Source organism: Puma concolor, chromosome A2 (genome assembly GCF_028749965.1).
Source record: "Puma concolor isolate L17-30 chromosome A2, mPumCon1.1.hap2, whole genome shotgun sequence".
Taxonomy (NCBI): domain Eukaryota; kingdom Metazoa; phylum Chordata; class Mammalia; order Carnivora; family Felidae; genus Puma; species Puma concolor.
In genome coordinates this window covers 23,738,295-23,754,078 of record NC_141668.1, presented here as the reverse complement: position 1 = coordinate 23,754,078, position 15,784 = coordinate 23,738,295, and the positions used below count along the sequence as shown (strand labels likewise).

Here is a 15,784-nt window from a genome sequence, read left to right as displayed (position 1 = left end):
TCTCCCCACCCAGAGCTCTTCCAATGTACGTTTCTGCTCAGCTTGGGGTATCCAGTAGTAGTCAACTGAATAAAGTAGTACAGATAAAGATATCCCAGTCATTAAACAAAACCAAATAAATTCACAAGGATAACGAAAGAATAGAGTAAGGCAGAAATTTAAATGAGTTTAACAAAAGAAGTCATAAACTAATTTTTTAAATATAAAAATCTGTAGAAGCAGCATTCCTCATTAGCCAGAACTAACTTGCTATGAGTAGCACTGATTAAAATATTTATTTTTGAGAGAGAGAAGGAGAATGTGGGGGGGGGGGGGGGGCGAAGAGAGAGGGAGACTCAGAATCAGAAGCAGGCTCCAGGCTCTAACCTGTCAGCACAGAGCTCGACGAGGGGCTAGAACCCACAAATCGTGTGATCATGACCTGAGCCAAAGTTGGACGCTCAACCGACTGAGCCACTCAGGTGCCCCTGACAGCGATTACTCTTAATCACTTAAAATTCTGTTATCCACATGGATGGCTCTTCTAGAAAACTGAGATCATTTCTATCCTTTACATGGCTGCAATAAATCTGGGTTTCTTCCATTTTGTGACCTGTTTGAGAGTTAGCCCATGCTTTTATCTACTCTCCAAAGAGTCATGTTAAAATGAGATTAGAAATCAATGCTCTGGGGACGCCTGAGTGGCTCACTTGGTTGAGCACCCAACTTCAGCTCAGGTCATGATGTCACGATTGGTGAGTTCAAGCCCTGTGTTGGGCTCCTCTGTTGTCAGCATATAGCCCGCTTTGGATCCTCTGCACCCTTCTCTCTTTGCCCCTTCCCTGCCTGTGCTCTCTCTCTCTCAAAAATTAAAAATAAACATTAAAAAAAATTTTTTTTAAGGAAATCAATGCTCCAAACCTCCCCTTTCCCACAATCCCTGGGATGGTCTTCCACGTCAGATATACTGGCTCTGTCTTTAGTTACACATTATTAGTGAATTAGAGTTCTTAGAGTCCATTTCATATGAAAAGCTCAAGTAAGCTGAATGAAACCTTTAAAACTCCTACCAAGTTGGTAAAACGAAGAAGCTGTGCTAAATTTATGCTGCCTTGGAATGGTACAGACAACTAAATCAGATGGAAAAAAAGAATTTAAGTTTAGTTGAAAGAAAAACACTGCATTAAAAATAAGCCATTTCATCACCATGAATGACTGACTTGCCCACAAAAAATATAAAATTACTTGACTGCTGTTACCATGTGTGTTTATGGTAGAGGCCGCGAGTTTCTTTCTCCTCTCTGTTGCAAAGTCAAGGGCAAGGAAGGCAAATGAGAAGGCAGGTTACAATGACAAAAATAATGATCTATTTCTGATCAGGCTAGTAGACTGGCAGGAGCTCACTAGAAGGTTTCTTCATTACTTTCTCAGTTTCAAAGCTTAAAAGCAGAAAATAACCTTCAGATACTGTTCTGGTAAAAATATGTTAAACAAACGCATAAAGCCACATTTTACTCACCTCTGATCTAAGCTGTTCGCAAATACTGCGTTTTACTTACTTAGCATTTCACTATTAAGTACTATCAGCATTTTTGGTAGAATAATGATTAACATTCCCAGGAACCCAAGTTCATTTCACTTTTAAAATGCCAGCCACCCACCCCCTTATTTCCCCTGAATGGCATTACGATTACACAATCTAATATTTAAAGGTTAATGCCAAACTGTCAAGAGATAACTGACATTCTTGGCAAAACGTGTCTATCGGGATTTTAGAAATGATTTTTATATAGTTCTGGAATTTTCCAGAAAGAGAGCCAAGGGCTAAAAGCCTGTGCCACAGGATTGACCTTAACAGGTCAAAGACCTAGGAATCAGACAGCATTGTTTCCTAAGTTTACTGATAATGAGCTTATAAAATAAATGAGGGTGGCCTCCCTGAGCTGTGTCCATGGAAGTAAGGGACTGGGGTGAAGAATGTGCTTCTGTACAGAAAGTAGAAGCAATCTGTGTGGCTTTCTCTATATATGTTCAGACCAGTCTATTTCCAACCCTCCTTGAGATTAATCACATTCTGAAAGTTGAAGAAACTTGCCAACCTTTATTTACTACCTGGTATTCTTAATAAAAACACAGCGTGTCTTGTGAACCCATTAATGTGCAAAGTATCACAAAAATAATATTGGGTCATGTTTATAGAGAATCCTCCTTTAGGGATGTACACTGAAATATTTACTAACTAAGCTATATGATGTCTAGAATTTGCCTTAAAATAACCCAGTATGGGCAGAGTTAGGAAAGGGGTACAGAAGAAATGGCGGAAGCCTTGAGGTAGGAATTACTGAATCTGAATGATGGGTGCCTGGAGGGGGGAGCAGTCACCACATTGTTCTTCTATGTTTGAAATTTTCCAGAAGAAAAGTTCTAACAGTGTAGAAGAACTTAGCTGCTGTAGCTGTTTCTCAAAAGCTTATGAAGGGGGGGGCGGGGCACCTGGGTGGCTCAATCGGTTATGCATCTGATTTTTCTTTCAGCTCAGCACACGATCTCACAGTTCATGGGCTTGAGCCCCACGTCAGGCTCTGTGCTGGCAGTGCAGAGCCTGCTTGAGATTCTCTGCCTCTCCCCTTCTCATGTGCGCTCTCTCCCCCCGTCAAAATAAACAAACATTTAAAGGGAAAAAAAAAAAAAAAAAAGCAAGCTTATGAAACAATCCAACATTTTTTCCTGAGGTCCAGTACTTAGTCTGAGGAAGAAAAAGGCAGCAAATGATCCAGTACGTAAAAGAACAAAGACTTCTTATTGAAATGAGAAGAACACTCTGCCAAGGTAGCAACTCAACAAGTGACATTCTAGATGAATGAAATTCAAAAGGATGTCTAAGAAAAATTCAACCACTCAGAAGGAATATGAGCATAGCTTTTGCATACCTATGACAAATAGCCTCTGGGCAATAATTACTTATACCTTAAACAAAGGTACATCTGTAAAGAAAAATGGTCATGTACAACAGCAGAGGCTCCTGGGTGAGATGAAAGTTTAAATTAAAAAAAAAAAAAAAAGGCTTTTAAAGGTTTGTATTCTTTTTATTAGGAGAGGGGAGGACTTTTACAGAAAAGAGAAATAATGAAAATAGAAATAAAAGCTATCAAGAAAATAAGCATGGGGAAAAGGATGAAAGGCAGTAATAGGGAAGGAAAAAGCCTTCTGCCAGTGATGAAATAAAATATAAAGAATAAGGGCATATTTTTATCATTTATCTCAATCTGGGAGACAATAATACAATGCCAAGAGCAATCAACAAAACAATATGCAGGTGTCATATTTCCTAAACTCAGACGATTTTATTCCCTGTATCACCCTCCAAAATATTTTAAGCTTTCCACATGAAGTGACAGGAATCTATTGTGCTGAGCTATGGAGAATATACTGTTAGCATCTATTAAATCCACAAAAGATCACAGGCTTTATTTCTGTTAAAAAGTTGGTTTACTAAATATTCTACACACAAGAGCCATAAGGCAAACACAAACCACTCTTGGACGAACCTGCTTAAAATTTAGCAAGGGAACAGGAGATCTGTACGTTAAAGAGTAAAGGTAAAAAAGGGTTGCACCAAGTGCTACTACGGTCTACAGAAATAGATTTCTTCTAGTTTGCAGGTATAGACAGAGATGGATTTACACAGGGCTTAAGAACAGTATGGGATTTGGATGTGCAGAGGTGGGAGAGGCATTTAAAACAAAACAAGAAAAGCACAGGATATGTCCACAGAATGGGGACCACTACGTTTTTATTGTGATGAGTGGACCATGGGGAGTGTAAGAAAGTAAGCCAAGACCAGATTATCAATGGCCCCAAAGTATGGATTTTATACAGTGAACAGAGACAGTTTGTATTCCTAGGCACGATGAACGCAACTGTGCTTTACACAAAGATACCTGAGCTGTGGTGTGTAGGACTGGCTGAAGGGGTGATAAACAGTTAAAGCAAAAGAGCAGAAAAGAAACATTCAAGGCCTCAACTAAGGTAACAGCCATGGGAATGATGGGAGAGATTAGAGAGACTTCTCAGGCTTTGCAACTGACTAGACACAGCATAGCTGATAGAAAGCAGCTCCAGTGCTGCTAGAGTATCTCATTTTCGTGGGAAACCAAAAAACCAGATTTCTAAGTCAATCTCATTTCTAAATGTAAACAGAGCACATGTGCTCCAATGTCTCTCAGTGAAGCTTTCTGGGATCATTCTACTTACAACCACAGGCTGCTACATTCCCAGCAACTAATTAATATACTATGTATTTTATTTATCTCTTGTCTCCTACTACACAATGCAAACTTCGTAAGGACAAGGATTCTCTGGTTTGTTCACTGCTGCATTCTTAGAGCCTAGAAGAGTGCCTGGCACATAGTAGGGACTCAATCAATACTATATAAAATGAACATATGAAGTTGCAAGACAGGCATGACCTGAAACTGCCAATCTGAGGTCTGACTATAGTTGTAGCCTTGTCGGACAGCAGAGGTGATACTATTAATGGCAAGGTGGAACACAGGACAGAAGGGACAAATTTTTTATGGAAGATGCTAAGTTCAGTTTTGAACACACAAAATTTGAAGTATAAATGGATAAACCAAGCAACGATATACTATAAGCAGATGAACACTTGTGATTTAAAAAGTCACCTTGAGGGGCGCCTGGGTGGCTCAGTCGGTTAAGCGTCCGACTTCGGCTCAGCTCATGATCTCACAGTTTGAGTTCGAGCCTCACATCGAGCCTCACATCGGGCTCTGTGCTGATAGCCTGGGGCTCATGCTCATGCTCTGTCTCTCAAAAATAAGTAAACAGTGAAAAAAAAATTTTTAAGGAGTTATCTTGTAAATCACTTAACTCTCAGCTTATTTCCCAATCTTTAAAAAGGGGGGGGGGGGCAGTGGATGACTGAGGAGGGATTTCTACCTCATTCACAGGATTGGTGAAGATGAAATGAAATAAAATACCTACAAAGAAAGGTACCTGGCCCAGTATCTGACACAACAGGATTTCAAATTTTGGGGTGGGGGTGGAGGAGGAGGGGCAGAGGGAGAGAGAACCTCAATACAGGGCTCGATCCCAGGACCCTGGGATCATGACCAGAGCTGATACCAAGAGTCGTATGCTCAACCGACTGAGCCACTCAGGCACCTCAGGAATTCAATTTTTTTTAATGTAAAAAATATACAAAACTGACTAGAGATTAGTTTCCACAGAACTAAAGTTTACTTAAGCAAAATCTTTTTTAATATCTAAAAAATTAAGTTTTCTTCTACATTCTTGAGAATACTAAAACAAAACAAGCATCCTCTCTTGATGTTTTCATTATGAATAATGGCTGCTATATGGCACCACAAAATACAATGACGTCATCTGGAACTAACAAGGCATATGCTTATTTTGTGAAATAGAAACTTCCCATACTGTTATGGAGGCATTGGCAGGTGCTTTTCCTAAGTTTTTTTGTTTTAAGTAATCTCTACCCCCAACATGGGGCTCAAACTCACAACCCCAAGATCAAGAGCCACATACTCTTCTCATGGAGCCAGCTAGGCATCCCCCTTGGTTTGTTTTTAGCTATGTTTGAGAGCTGTTAGTGGGCTACCATCCTTTAAAATGTTATCTATGGTGGTTATCAAAATCAGATAACCAAAGTTTATGAACTTTTAATTTTTTTAATTTTTACTTATTTTTTTTAAGTAGGCATGGAAGCCAATGTGGGGCTTTAAACTCATGACCCTGAGGATCAAGACCTGAGCTGAGATCAACAGTCAGATGCTTAACCTACTGATCCACCCAGGTGCCCCCATAAAATTTAATTAAGAAAAAAAAATTCTAAAAAAGACATTCTCCAATAAATAAAATACACTTAAAAAAATTTTTTTATGTTTATTCATTTTTGAAAGACAGAGAGAGACAGAGCACAAGCAGGGGTGGGTCAGAGAGAAAGGGGGACACGGAATCTGAAGCAGGATCCAGGCTCCGAGCTGTCAGCACCAGAGCCCAACGCGGGGGCTCGAACTCATGAACTGCGAGATCACGACCTGAGCCGAAGTCAGATGCTCAGCCGACTGAGCCACCCAGGTGCCCCAATATACTTTTCCAGTTGTTTGTTTGCAGGTTTACAACTAAGTTAGTTGACTGTAACTGCCAGAAACCTAAGTGATTGAGTGATCACTTATTTAAAAAGTCTTTTCAAAATAAGTATGTATTCTCCAGAAGCTTGTAAAGCAAAAAACTTTGACAACTTACTAGGATATACTGAATAAAGATACTTTATCTAAGGGGTAAATGGTAGCATGTACTATGTTTTTAGGTAGCATGTGTTTCAAAATTTTTACATAGTCAAAAATTTCAATGGGTAATAACAAGGTTAAACAGCAAGCATGTTCATTACCACCCAGCAGACTATAAATCACACTAGCCTTAGAAGAGATTTTTTTCCCTCAAGTGTTATGCTTTCATTTAAAGCTTCCATGTCAGAAACCAAAGTAAACACTGGCAAGATCTAAGTAAATGTTATTTTTTTTAATGGGAAAATCATCATAACTTAGCTTTTCCTGGATGCATTATTCGGCTTCCAGAGTTCCAAATAATAAAGTAAAAGACTCCAAAGAAAAATTAAGAGTCACAAGTCACAGAAAATAATTCTTTCAAATAGATTTTAGAAAAGGGAAATATATCAGAAAGACATACAGGAAATCTAAGCCCCACTCCACCCCCCACAAAAAGGTTTTATAAAGCAGACCTATAGGGGCACATGGGTGGCTCAGTCGGTTAAGCGACCGACTTCACCTCAGGTCATGATCTAGCGGTTCGTGAGTTCAAGCCCCGCATTGGGCTCTGGGCTGACAGCTCAGAGCCTGGAGCCCGTTTTGGATTCTGTATGTGTGTGTGTCTCTCTCTGACACCCCCTCACCCCCTGTTCACACTCTCTCTTTCCTTCAAAGATAAACACTAAAAAATAAAGCAGATCTATAAAGCCCAATAGAAAAGCAAAGGAAAATATGGAAAAATGATGCCATCCTGAGACCAAAAAAACCCCAGTCAAAACAAGTAAAATGGGGGCACCTCGGTGGCTCAGTCGGTTAAAGTGTCCAACTTTGGCTCAGGTCAGACCTGAGCTCATGGTTAGTGAGTTTGGGCCCCCCATGGGGCTCTGCGCTGACAGCGTAAGAGTCTGCTTGGGATTCTCTCCACACACACACCCCCACTGCGCCCCTACCCAACTTGTGCTCTCTCTCTCTGAAAATACATAAACCTAAAAGAAAACAAAAAACAGAAATAAAATATATACTTTCTAAGAAGCTCGAATTCCAGTTAAGCACTTCAAAATATTTAGAAGATTATTAATAAAATATAAATAGCTCTTTAAAAAACTCTACTGCTTTGCTATTTTCTGGCAACTGTTAATTTTGTTTACTTTCAAAATAAAAGGTTATCAATAAAATATAAATAGCTCTTTAATAAACTTCACTGTTTTGCTATTCTGGCAACTGTGGATTTTGTTTACTTTTAATTAAAAATGCAGAAATCATATACATAAATTAACAATATATTAACTAAATAGTATATTAGTCTTAAATAAATCATAAGATTAATCAAAAGCTTAATTTTCATGATTTGTTATAGCTTGATTCAAAGATAAAATACACAGTATGTTAAAAATAAATCATTTTCCCAGAGAATTGCTTATTATCTTAAGCATGATAAGGATATTATGGCTCTTTAAGAAAATGTCCCTATTTTTAAGAGGGACCAACTGATTTATGTAGTTGTTAATGACAACAATGTCTGGGATTTGCCCTAAAATATTTCAGAGAGAAGAAAACGAGAAGTGTGAGAAAGTCCTGATAACTGCAAAGTTTTCAGTGACAGAGACTCAGTGAACTCATCTTTCATTTTGTGCACACTTGAAAAATTTCATAATAAAACAAAATTATTTACTTTTATTTAATTTCCAATACCTACCATTTCCTCTTCTTCCTTTTTTAAATCAGAAGATTGTATATATTTAGCTACACTCTACCTCTCTGGAAGGTTGACATGCACTGTGAGGGAACTAGTCAAACATCCATATATTTAGAATAGAGCTTTGAACTGTGGAGAAAAAATGAGGACTTAAAAGATTCTCGAGACAGAAGACACCCCAGAGACATCAAGTTCACAATGAAAATCCTTAAACACTTTTCCAGAAAAATGGTTTAAAAAACGATTTTTGGAAAAATTTTAGGAGTAGGACACATTAAAAGATACTGGTACCTAATCACAACTTCCACCTTTCCTGTTTTCAGTTTGGAGGCAGATGAAACCACTACCCACATGTCAGAGAAGCTAACAGAAAGAACCCTGTCATTCCAAAGGCAGACTACCTAATCACAGGAGGCTGGAGGAGAAAAACAAATGAATCACAACCTTAAGGATGACAATAGCACCTGAACTTGAAAACTTTGTGAAGTCAAAGACAACATGTAATTTCCCCATAAATGATACAGAAACATGCAAATAGTCCAGTGGCCCTCTGCAAAATCCTCATGCAACTATCTATTTAAAAAAACATGGGGCGCCTGGGTGGCGCAGTCGGTTAAGCGTCCGGCTTCAGCCAGGTCACGATCTTGCGGTCCGTGAGTTCGAGCCCCGCGTCGGGCTCTGGGCTGACGGCTCAGAGCCTGGAGCCTGTTTCCGATTCTGTGTCTCCCTCTCTCTCTGCCCCTCCCCCGTTCATGCTCTGTCTCTCTCTGTCCCAAAAATAAATAAACGTTAAAAAAAAAAAAATCTTAAAAAAAAAAAAACATGCTATCTCCCCTTCTGGGCTGTATGCTTCTTCAATGTGCCATCAACAGTCCCTAGGTCATAGTGGGAGGGGCTTCTCAGTAAGTATTATTAAGCTAAATTTAATATGGCTTTATGCAGTATCTTTGGCATTTCATGCTTCCAATGTTCTTCTCTTCTCTGAACATCTTTGAAAACTTTACTTCCTTTGTTTTCAATACAGTAGAGCAGTTTTTACCCTAATACTTGACACGTAGACTACAATATCACTCAATGAAAACAGAATTGTTTAATAATCCCTACCCACAGACATACTTAAAGCATATGTGAATCATTTACAGTAAGCAGTGACTTTTTTTTTTTTTTTTGAAGTAAGCTCTATGGCCAACATGGGGCTTAAACTCATTACCCTGAGATCAGGAGTCGCATGCTCTACTGAGCCAGCCAGGTGCCTCAGCAGTGACTTTTTTTTTCTTTAATGTTTATTTTTGAAGAGACAAAGAGAGCACAAGGGGCGGGGGGAGGGCAGAGAGAGAGGATTCTTCAAACTCACCAACTGTGAGATCATGACCTAAGCCAAAGTCGGACACTTAACAGACTGAACCACCAAGGCGCCCCTCCAGCAGTGACATTTTTAAAGGAAATATATTCTTTGCCACTCTCCAAGTGACATATAGTATATTACAACTGCAAAGTGTTGTATAAAAATTAACAAATACAAGCAGTGGTACCCATTCTACAGATGAAGATTATAGAAAAGTGAAAAACAATGGATCACAGAAAACGAGCAGGAAGAGATTTTAGGCATGCGGTCATTTTTTTTTTTTTTTAATGTTTATTTATTTTGAGAGAGAAAACGCGCGTGTGTGCATGTGGGTGGGGTGCAGAGATGGGGGAGAGAGAATCCCAGGCAGGCTCCATGCTGTCGGTGCAGAGCCCGACTCAGGGCTCTATCTCATGAACCAAACTGTGGTATCAAGACCTGAGCCAAAACCAAGAATTGGACAGTCCCGGGTGCCCCCAACCTTTCCTTTTTATGAAGCAGTCAACACATCTCAAAGTCATGGAGCTATTTATGGAAAGATCCACGTCCATAACCCAGGCCACGACTCTTCTTCCTTTCCTTCTCCATACTGTCTAATTATGCGTTTGTGTCTCTAGAGACCAAGAATTCCCCACAGTAATTTTACAACATCAATAATCTCAAGAATTTCTTAAAGCAAGTTCTTTGAAATTCAAATACAAATGCCTATAAACCCAAAGGAAAGGGGGAAAAGAACACACATGCACGTACAAACCATTAGTTTGCCATTATAAATCATTGCTCTAAAACTCTGGTCAGAAGGACCTCTTGATTCCCTAGTTCTTTTCCAGAACATGAAGGACCAACACCTGCTGTCCACTTTGCAGCTCCACATTCATTAGGCATAGCAGGTGTCAAATATTAGTAACACCTTAACCTCGATTTCATAAAAATTAAATGAGGGAAGACAGCGGCACAAACTCAGGCTTTTTTTTTTTTTTTAAATTTTTTTTTCAACGTTTTTTATTTATTTTTGGGACAGAGAGAGACAGAGCATGAACGGGGGAGGGGCAGAGAGAGAGGGAGACACAGAATCAGAAACAGGCTCCAGGCTCCGAGCCATCAGCCCAGAGCCTGACGCGGGGCTCGAACTCACGGACCGTGAGATCGTGACCTGGCTGAAGTCGGACGCTTAACCGACTGCGCCACCCAGGCGCCCCAAACTCAGGCTTTTTAAAGCAATACACATATAAAGAGATAAGTAACAGGTCTGGGGCGCCTGGGTGGCTCAGTCAGTTGAGCGCCCAACTTCGGCTCAGGTCATAATCTCACAGTTCATAGGTTCGAGCCTCGTGTCGGGCTCTGTGCTGACAGCTCAGAGCCTGGTGCCTGCTTCAGATTCTGTGTGTGTGTGTGTGTGTGTGTGTGTGTGTGTGTGTGTGTGTGTGTGTCTATCTCTCTCTCTGCCCCCCCCCCCCCCTCCCCTGCTCACACTCTCTCTATCAAAAATAAACACAGGGGTGCCTGGGTGGCTCAGTTGAGCATCTGACTTTAGCTCAGGCCATGATCTCACAGCTCACAAGTTCAAGCCCCGCCTCGGGCTCTGTGCTGACAGCTCGGAGCCTGGATCCTGCTTTGGATTCCGTGTCTCCCTCTCTCTCTGCCCCTCCCCCACTCACACTCTGTCTCTCAAAAACCAAACATTAAGAATTTTTTTTTAAAAAGAAAAAGAAACATTAAAAAAAACTTTTTTTAATTGATTGTCAGGTACAATTAAGAGGTATGGGGGCACCTGGGTGGCTCAGTCGGTTGGGCGGCCGACTTCGGCTCAGGTCATGATCTCGCGGTCCGTGAGTTCGAGCCCCGCGTCGGGCTCTGTGCTGACCGCTCAGAGCCTGGAGCCTGTTTCAGATTCTGTGTCTCCCTCTCTCTGACCCTCCCCTGTTCATGCTCTCTGTCTCAAAAATAAATAAACGTTAAAAAAAAAAAATTTAAAAAAAGTGGTATGGAAGGTATAAGTAAGGATAGGGAAGCTAGTCTAATAATTTAAAGTAAAAAAGCTTGAGTATTAAATATGCACAAACAGTATGAGAATAAAAGCTGTATTGTTATGAGGTCCAGGGAGGAAATTAAAAATCAAATTTCTCACAAGGCGTGCTTCCTGAATAATTAAGGAATGTGAAAAAAAAAATCAAATATAGCAAAACAAGAGAAAACAAACCTAGACACACACAACAGTGGGTGTATATATAGAAGAAAATCTGGCATTGAAAAGGTGACAAAACTATTAAGTTTCCCTCTCTCATGTTTGTACCACGGGGTCAAACAGGACTGATAGGTTCGGGTGCCACACCACAGGGCAGAGTGCTGTTCTGAGTGCACCTCTCAATACAACTGAATAACCTCCTCTGGTGAAGCACTGACTTGTAGGCCTTTTCCCTAAACTGTCTTTTAAAATGTGAGTGGGGCCCAACGTGGCCTTCCCATCACCTAACCTGCTAGTCTCACTGCCCAGATAAACCAGTTTATTTTATATAAACACATTCATATCATCACAGACACACAAGTGTAAACTGTTGCGTAAACACCTCTCTCCATGGAATACATGGAGGACATCTTGATCAGTACACAGAGATCTAAGCCATCCCCCCTTTTAATGCTCGCACGGTATCAAAGTACCATAATTTAATCATCCATTAGTGAACTGGTAGTTTATGGTCAGCTTTTTGCTACTACGACGTCACAAAGAACACTCCAGTACATGCCCGTTGCTATAGTTTTTCAAGTTTCTGTTTGCAGTTTCTACAAGTGGAACTTCTGGGTCAAAGGGATATATACCTAATTCTGATAAATGTCCTTCAAAAAGACTGCCTCCAGCTACTTTCTAACCATCATCCTAAGAGCCAATCTGGTTTCCTCACACCCTCACCAACACTGGCATTAACGCTTTTACAGTGAAACAAAATTCATTATCTTTAAACACTACCCCAATCGCCATCTGTAGCTCAAATTGCCCAGGGCTCTTGTTCTCTCATGCTGTTCACCAACTCAACTGCAACCCTGGCTGGGTCACCCAAGGGAAAAAGATCCACTCTACTGACCTTACTTCTTGCCTAACACGGCACCTTCATGTGAGGATGGCCCTTCAGGATTTATGAACAAGAACACACTAAGACATGAAACACCCTTGGTTAGCTATCTCAAAGACCAGACTAGCCAATTAAATCTCACTTAACCCATAAGACAGATTAACTCCAGAACCTGGGCACGAAAAGGTGAAAGGAAGGGAAGAGTTTAGTCTGACGTGGCATCATTTAATTAAGTGACAGGAATAGTATCTTACCTACTTCTCTAAATATACAAAGCATTTGCACTTCTATATCTATGCCCCAAATAGAATGTGAGGTTAATTTCTTATTTCTAGGGTAGACCTGATATTTTAAATATCTCCTTTTACCAAACTACTTTTGCTCTCACAGCATACAAAATAATAAATACTTAGGGCGCCTGGGTGGCTCAGTGGGTTGGATGTCCGACTTCACTCAGGTCATGCATGATCTTGCGGCTCGTGGGTTCGAGCTCCACATTAGGCTCTCTGCTGTCAGCACAGAGCCCGCTTTGGATCCTGTCTCCCCTCTCTCTCTCTGCCCTTCCTCCGCTTATGCTCTCTCCCTCTCTTAAAAATAAATGAACATTAAAAAAAATAATGAATACTCACAAAAGATTTATACAGATTTATACAAAATCTCAGTAAAAGATACTTAACATTATATGAAATAAAGTTAAATCTCTAATTTATTAGAAGCCATAGTTTACTCTTGACTCCTTAAAACAAGAGATCTAATAGGAAATAATTCAAACATATAAAATGGTATTTATTTTCCATATATCTACATATTATTTGATTTTCTGATTACAAATATTATCAAAAGACTTTCTCACTATAGAATATCAGGATTTTCACCTTACCCCCACATTCCCTCTCCCTATCCATGGAACAAATGTATAACACCCCTGTTGATCAAACTAACATTCAGAGATTACATTATTAAGGACCATGTAAATATTACTCACTGCAGCGACATATAGTGTTGTATGACCAGGTTTTTTCTTTTCAGTATTTTTTTCCCAAGGAAATAATGACTGCCTTAAAAAATTAAGCAAACAGGGGGCGCCTGGGTGGCGCAGTCGGTTAAGCGTCCGACTTCAGCCAGGTCACGATCTCGCGGTCCGTGAGTTTGAGCCCCGCGTCAGGCTCTGGGCTGATGGCTCAGAGCCTGGAGCCTGTTTCTGATTCTGTGTCTCCCTCTCTCTCTGCCCCTCGCCCGTTCATGCTCTGTCTCTCTCTGTCCCAAAAATAAATAAACGTTGAAAAAAAAAAATTTAAAAAATTAAGCAAACAAGAAACCAATATATCTATCATTAATCTGTCCCTCAACTCTGACAGAACTGTCTCAACAGGTTTAAACACATCAAGATGAATATTCATATTTGAATGTATTCCCCTCACGAATTTACTTTTCTCACTCTTTGGCTCGATTGGGTAACATGTACTCCAATCCCTAAGCATTTGCTGGCTAGGTGGCAAAGGAAGGTGACTCATGAATATACTGGTTGACAGAAGGAAGCCAGAAAGGGATCAATTCCTGACTGCAATGTGCCCAGCAGTAATTAAGAATTTCTCTGTGAAAAAGGAACCACTAACATCACTTTAAAATAAATAGAAAATATTCAACATTTGCACTATCTAGACGTAAAATCCAGGACTGCAGAATCACGTGTTAGAGACAGAACACCAAGGAAGTCCTAAGGCCCAGTCACCTCTCTACTACTTAGTGTCACAAAAATCACCCGGTTTCAGAGCTACCCTACCCCAGAAGAAGAGGGCTTTTTTTTTTCCCCAAGAACAGAGACTTCACAAGAAAATAAGTTCAGAATTCTAGTGGTTAGAGGAGTGGACTCATTAATGCGCATCTCAGCTTGATCATTTACTTGCCAGACGGTCTCAGGCAGGTCACTTAAACCTCTGTGTGCCTTGGTTTTCCTGATGTAAAAAAGGAGTATAGTAAATACAAGATTAAGGCAAGGTTCAGTATTTGTTATTATTAATATTCCAAAAACCGTATCTGCAGCTTTCACAGGACACACCTACAATCTAGTCCGCCCTGGTTACTAAGACACAAAACTGAAATTACATCTCTTGCATCTCAAGTGTTAAATACACAAGTGACGTTTTACATGTAAATGCTTAGGCCCTTATTATATTGATGTCAGCAATTACTAATGACGGGCTTATTAACCTATAACTTGTTCCCCAAATGGCATTCTGCCCAACTTCTATGCCGGTGCAGCCCCTTCCCAATTTTTTAAATTGCTACTTCCCCTTTTTAGACACATGTATTCACAGCTATCTCGGTTAGCACTCAAATAGGCTGAGTACTGTTCTAAGCCTTTTGTACTAACTCAGAACCCTCACAACAGCCAGGAGACACGTTATTATTACAAAGACCTATTCGTACCACATTCTTCCTCTCTGCCTTTCCAGCCACACTGGTCTTCTTTCATTTCCTGAAACACAACAAGCTCTCCCCCTCCTCAGCGTCTTTGTAATGGCTACTTCTCCCGGCTGGCCCTGACTCCTCTATGTCTACAGACAGCTTGCTTCCTCTGAGTATCCTTTATGGTGCGTCTCAAACGCCACTTCCTCAGATACCTTTCTGATCACCTGGATTACACACTCCAACAGACCCCCAGTTATTCTCTACTTATGTCCATTTCCTTGTAGGTCTTATCAAAAGTACTACTTTGTCTGTTTAAAACCTCCCTCACCTCCAACAGAATTCAAGTTCCAAGAGGGCAGGAACCTTATCTGACTTGTTCTCTGCCTGGCAAAAATGAGTGCTCAACAAATTCTAGCTAAAGGAATAACGTGAAAAAATAAAAATAAATAAATAATATGAATGGGTGCCAGGCACTACGCTAGACAGTGGGATCTGAAAATTAGAGGGTATCTGCCCTCAGATAGCTCAGGCTTCAGTAGGAAACTGACAAGCAAGCAATTACCAGTGAGTATTACCATAAGAGTTACCCAGAGGATGCAAAGGAGGCTTAAAGAAGGTGCTCCTAACCCAGGAGGGTGGGAAGGGAAAGGCTGTTTTCAGGAGGTAGTGACGCCAGCTGAACCCAAGGGGAGATTAGTCCTTTGTTCTTATGTGGTGGCCTAGGACGTTTTGTCCAAACACATGAAATTAAGATGGCCTCCAAAGCTCAACTCAGTATCAGCACATAATGACCAGGAAGAAAGGTGTGCAAGCCATCTGAAGGAGCCAAACTGAATGTATTTATATATATAAAGAAAAAGGTATCAACAGAAAGGGTCAGCCCTCTCTCAAAATAAATAAATAAACATCGAAAAATTTTGAAAAAAAAAAGAAAGGGGTGCCTGGGTGGCTCAGTTGATTAAGTGTCTGACTCTTG

General features: G+C 40.4%; 1 protein-coding gene across 4 annotated transcripts in view; it reads right to left on the bottom strand.

Moving 5' to 3' along the window:
* The window catches only part of UBE2H (ubiquitin conjugating enzyme E2 H), a 102,870-nt gene that overhangs the window by 49,147 nt on the left and 37,939 nt on the right, over positions 1–15,784 (bottom strand). For 2 of the 4 annotated variants that reach the window (XM_086690325.1, XM_025929541.2), the window contains exon 2: positions 1,239–1,280. The exons of the other annotated variants lie outside the window; for them this stretch is intronic. In XM_086690325.1, coding sequence (XP_086546451.1) covers positions 1,239–1,280 — 42 coding nt within the window. The remainder of the gene's footprint in view (positions 1–1,238; positions 1,281–15,784) is intronic. 4 annotated transcript variants of the gene reach the window in all.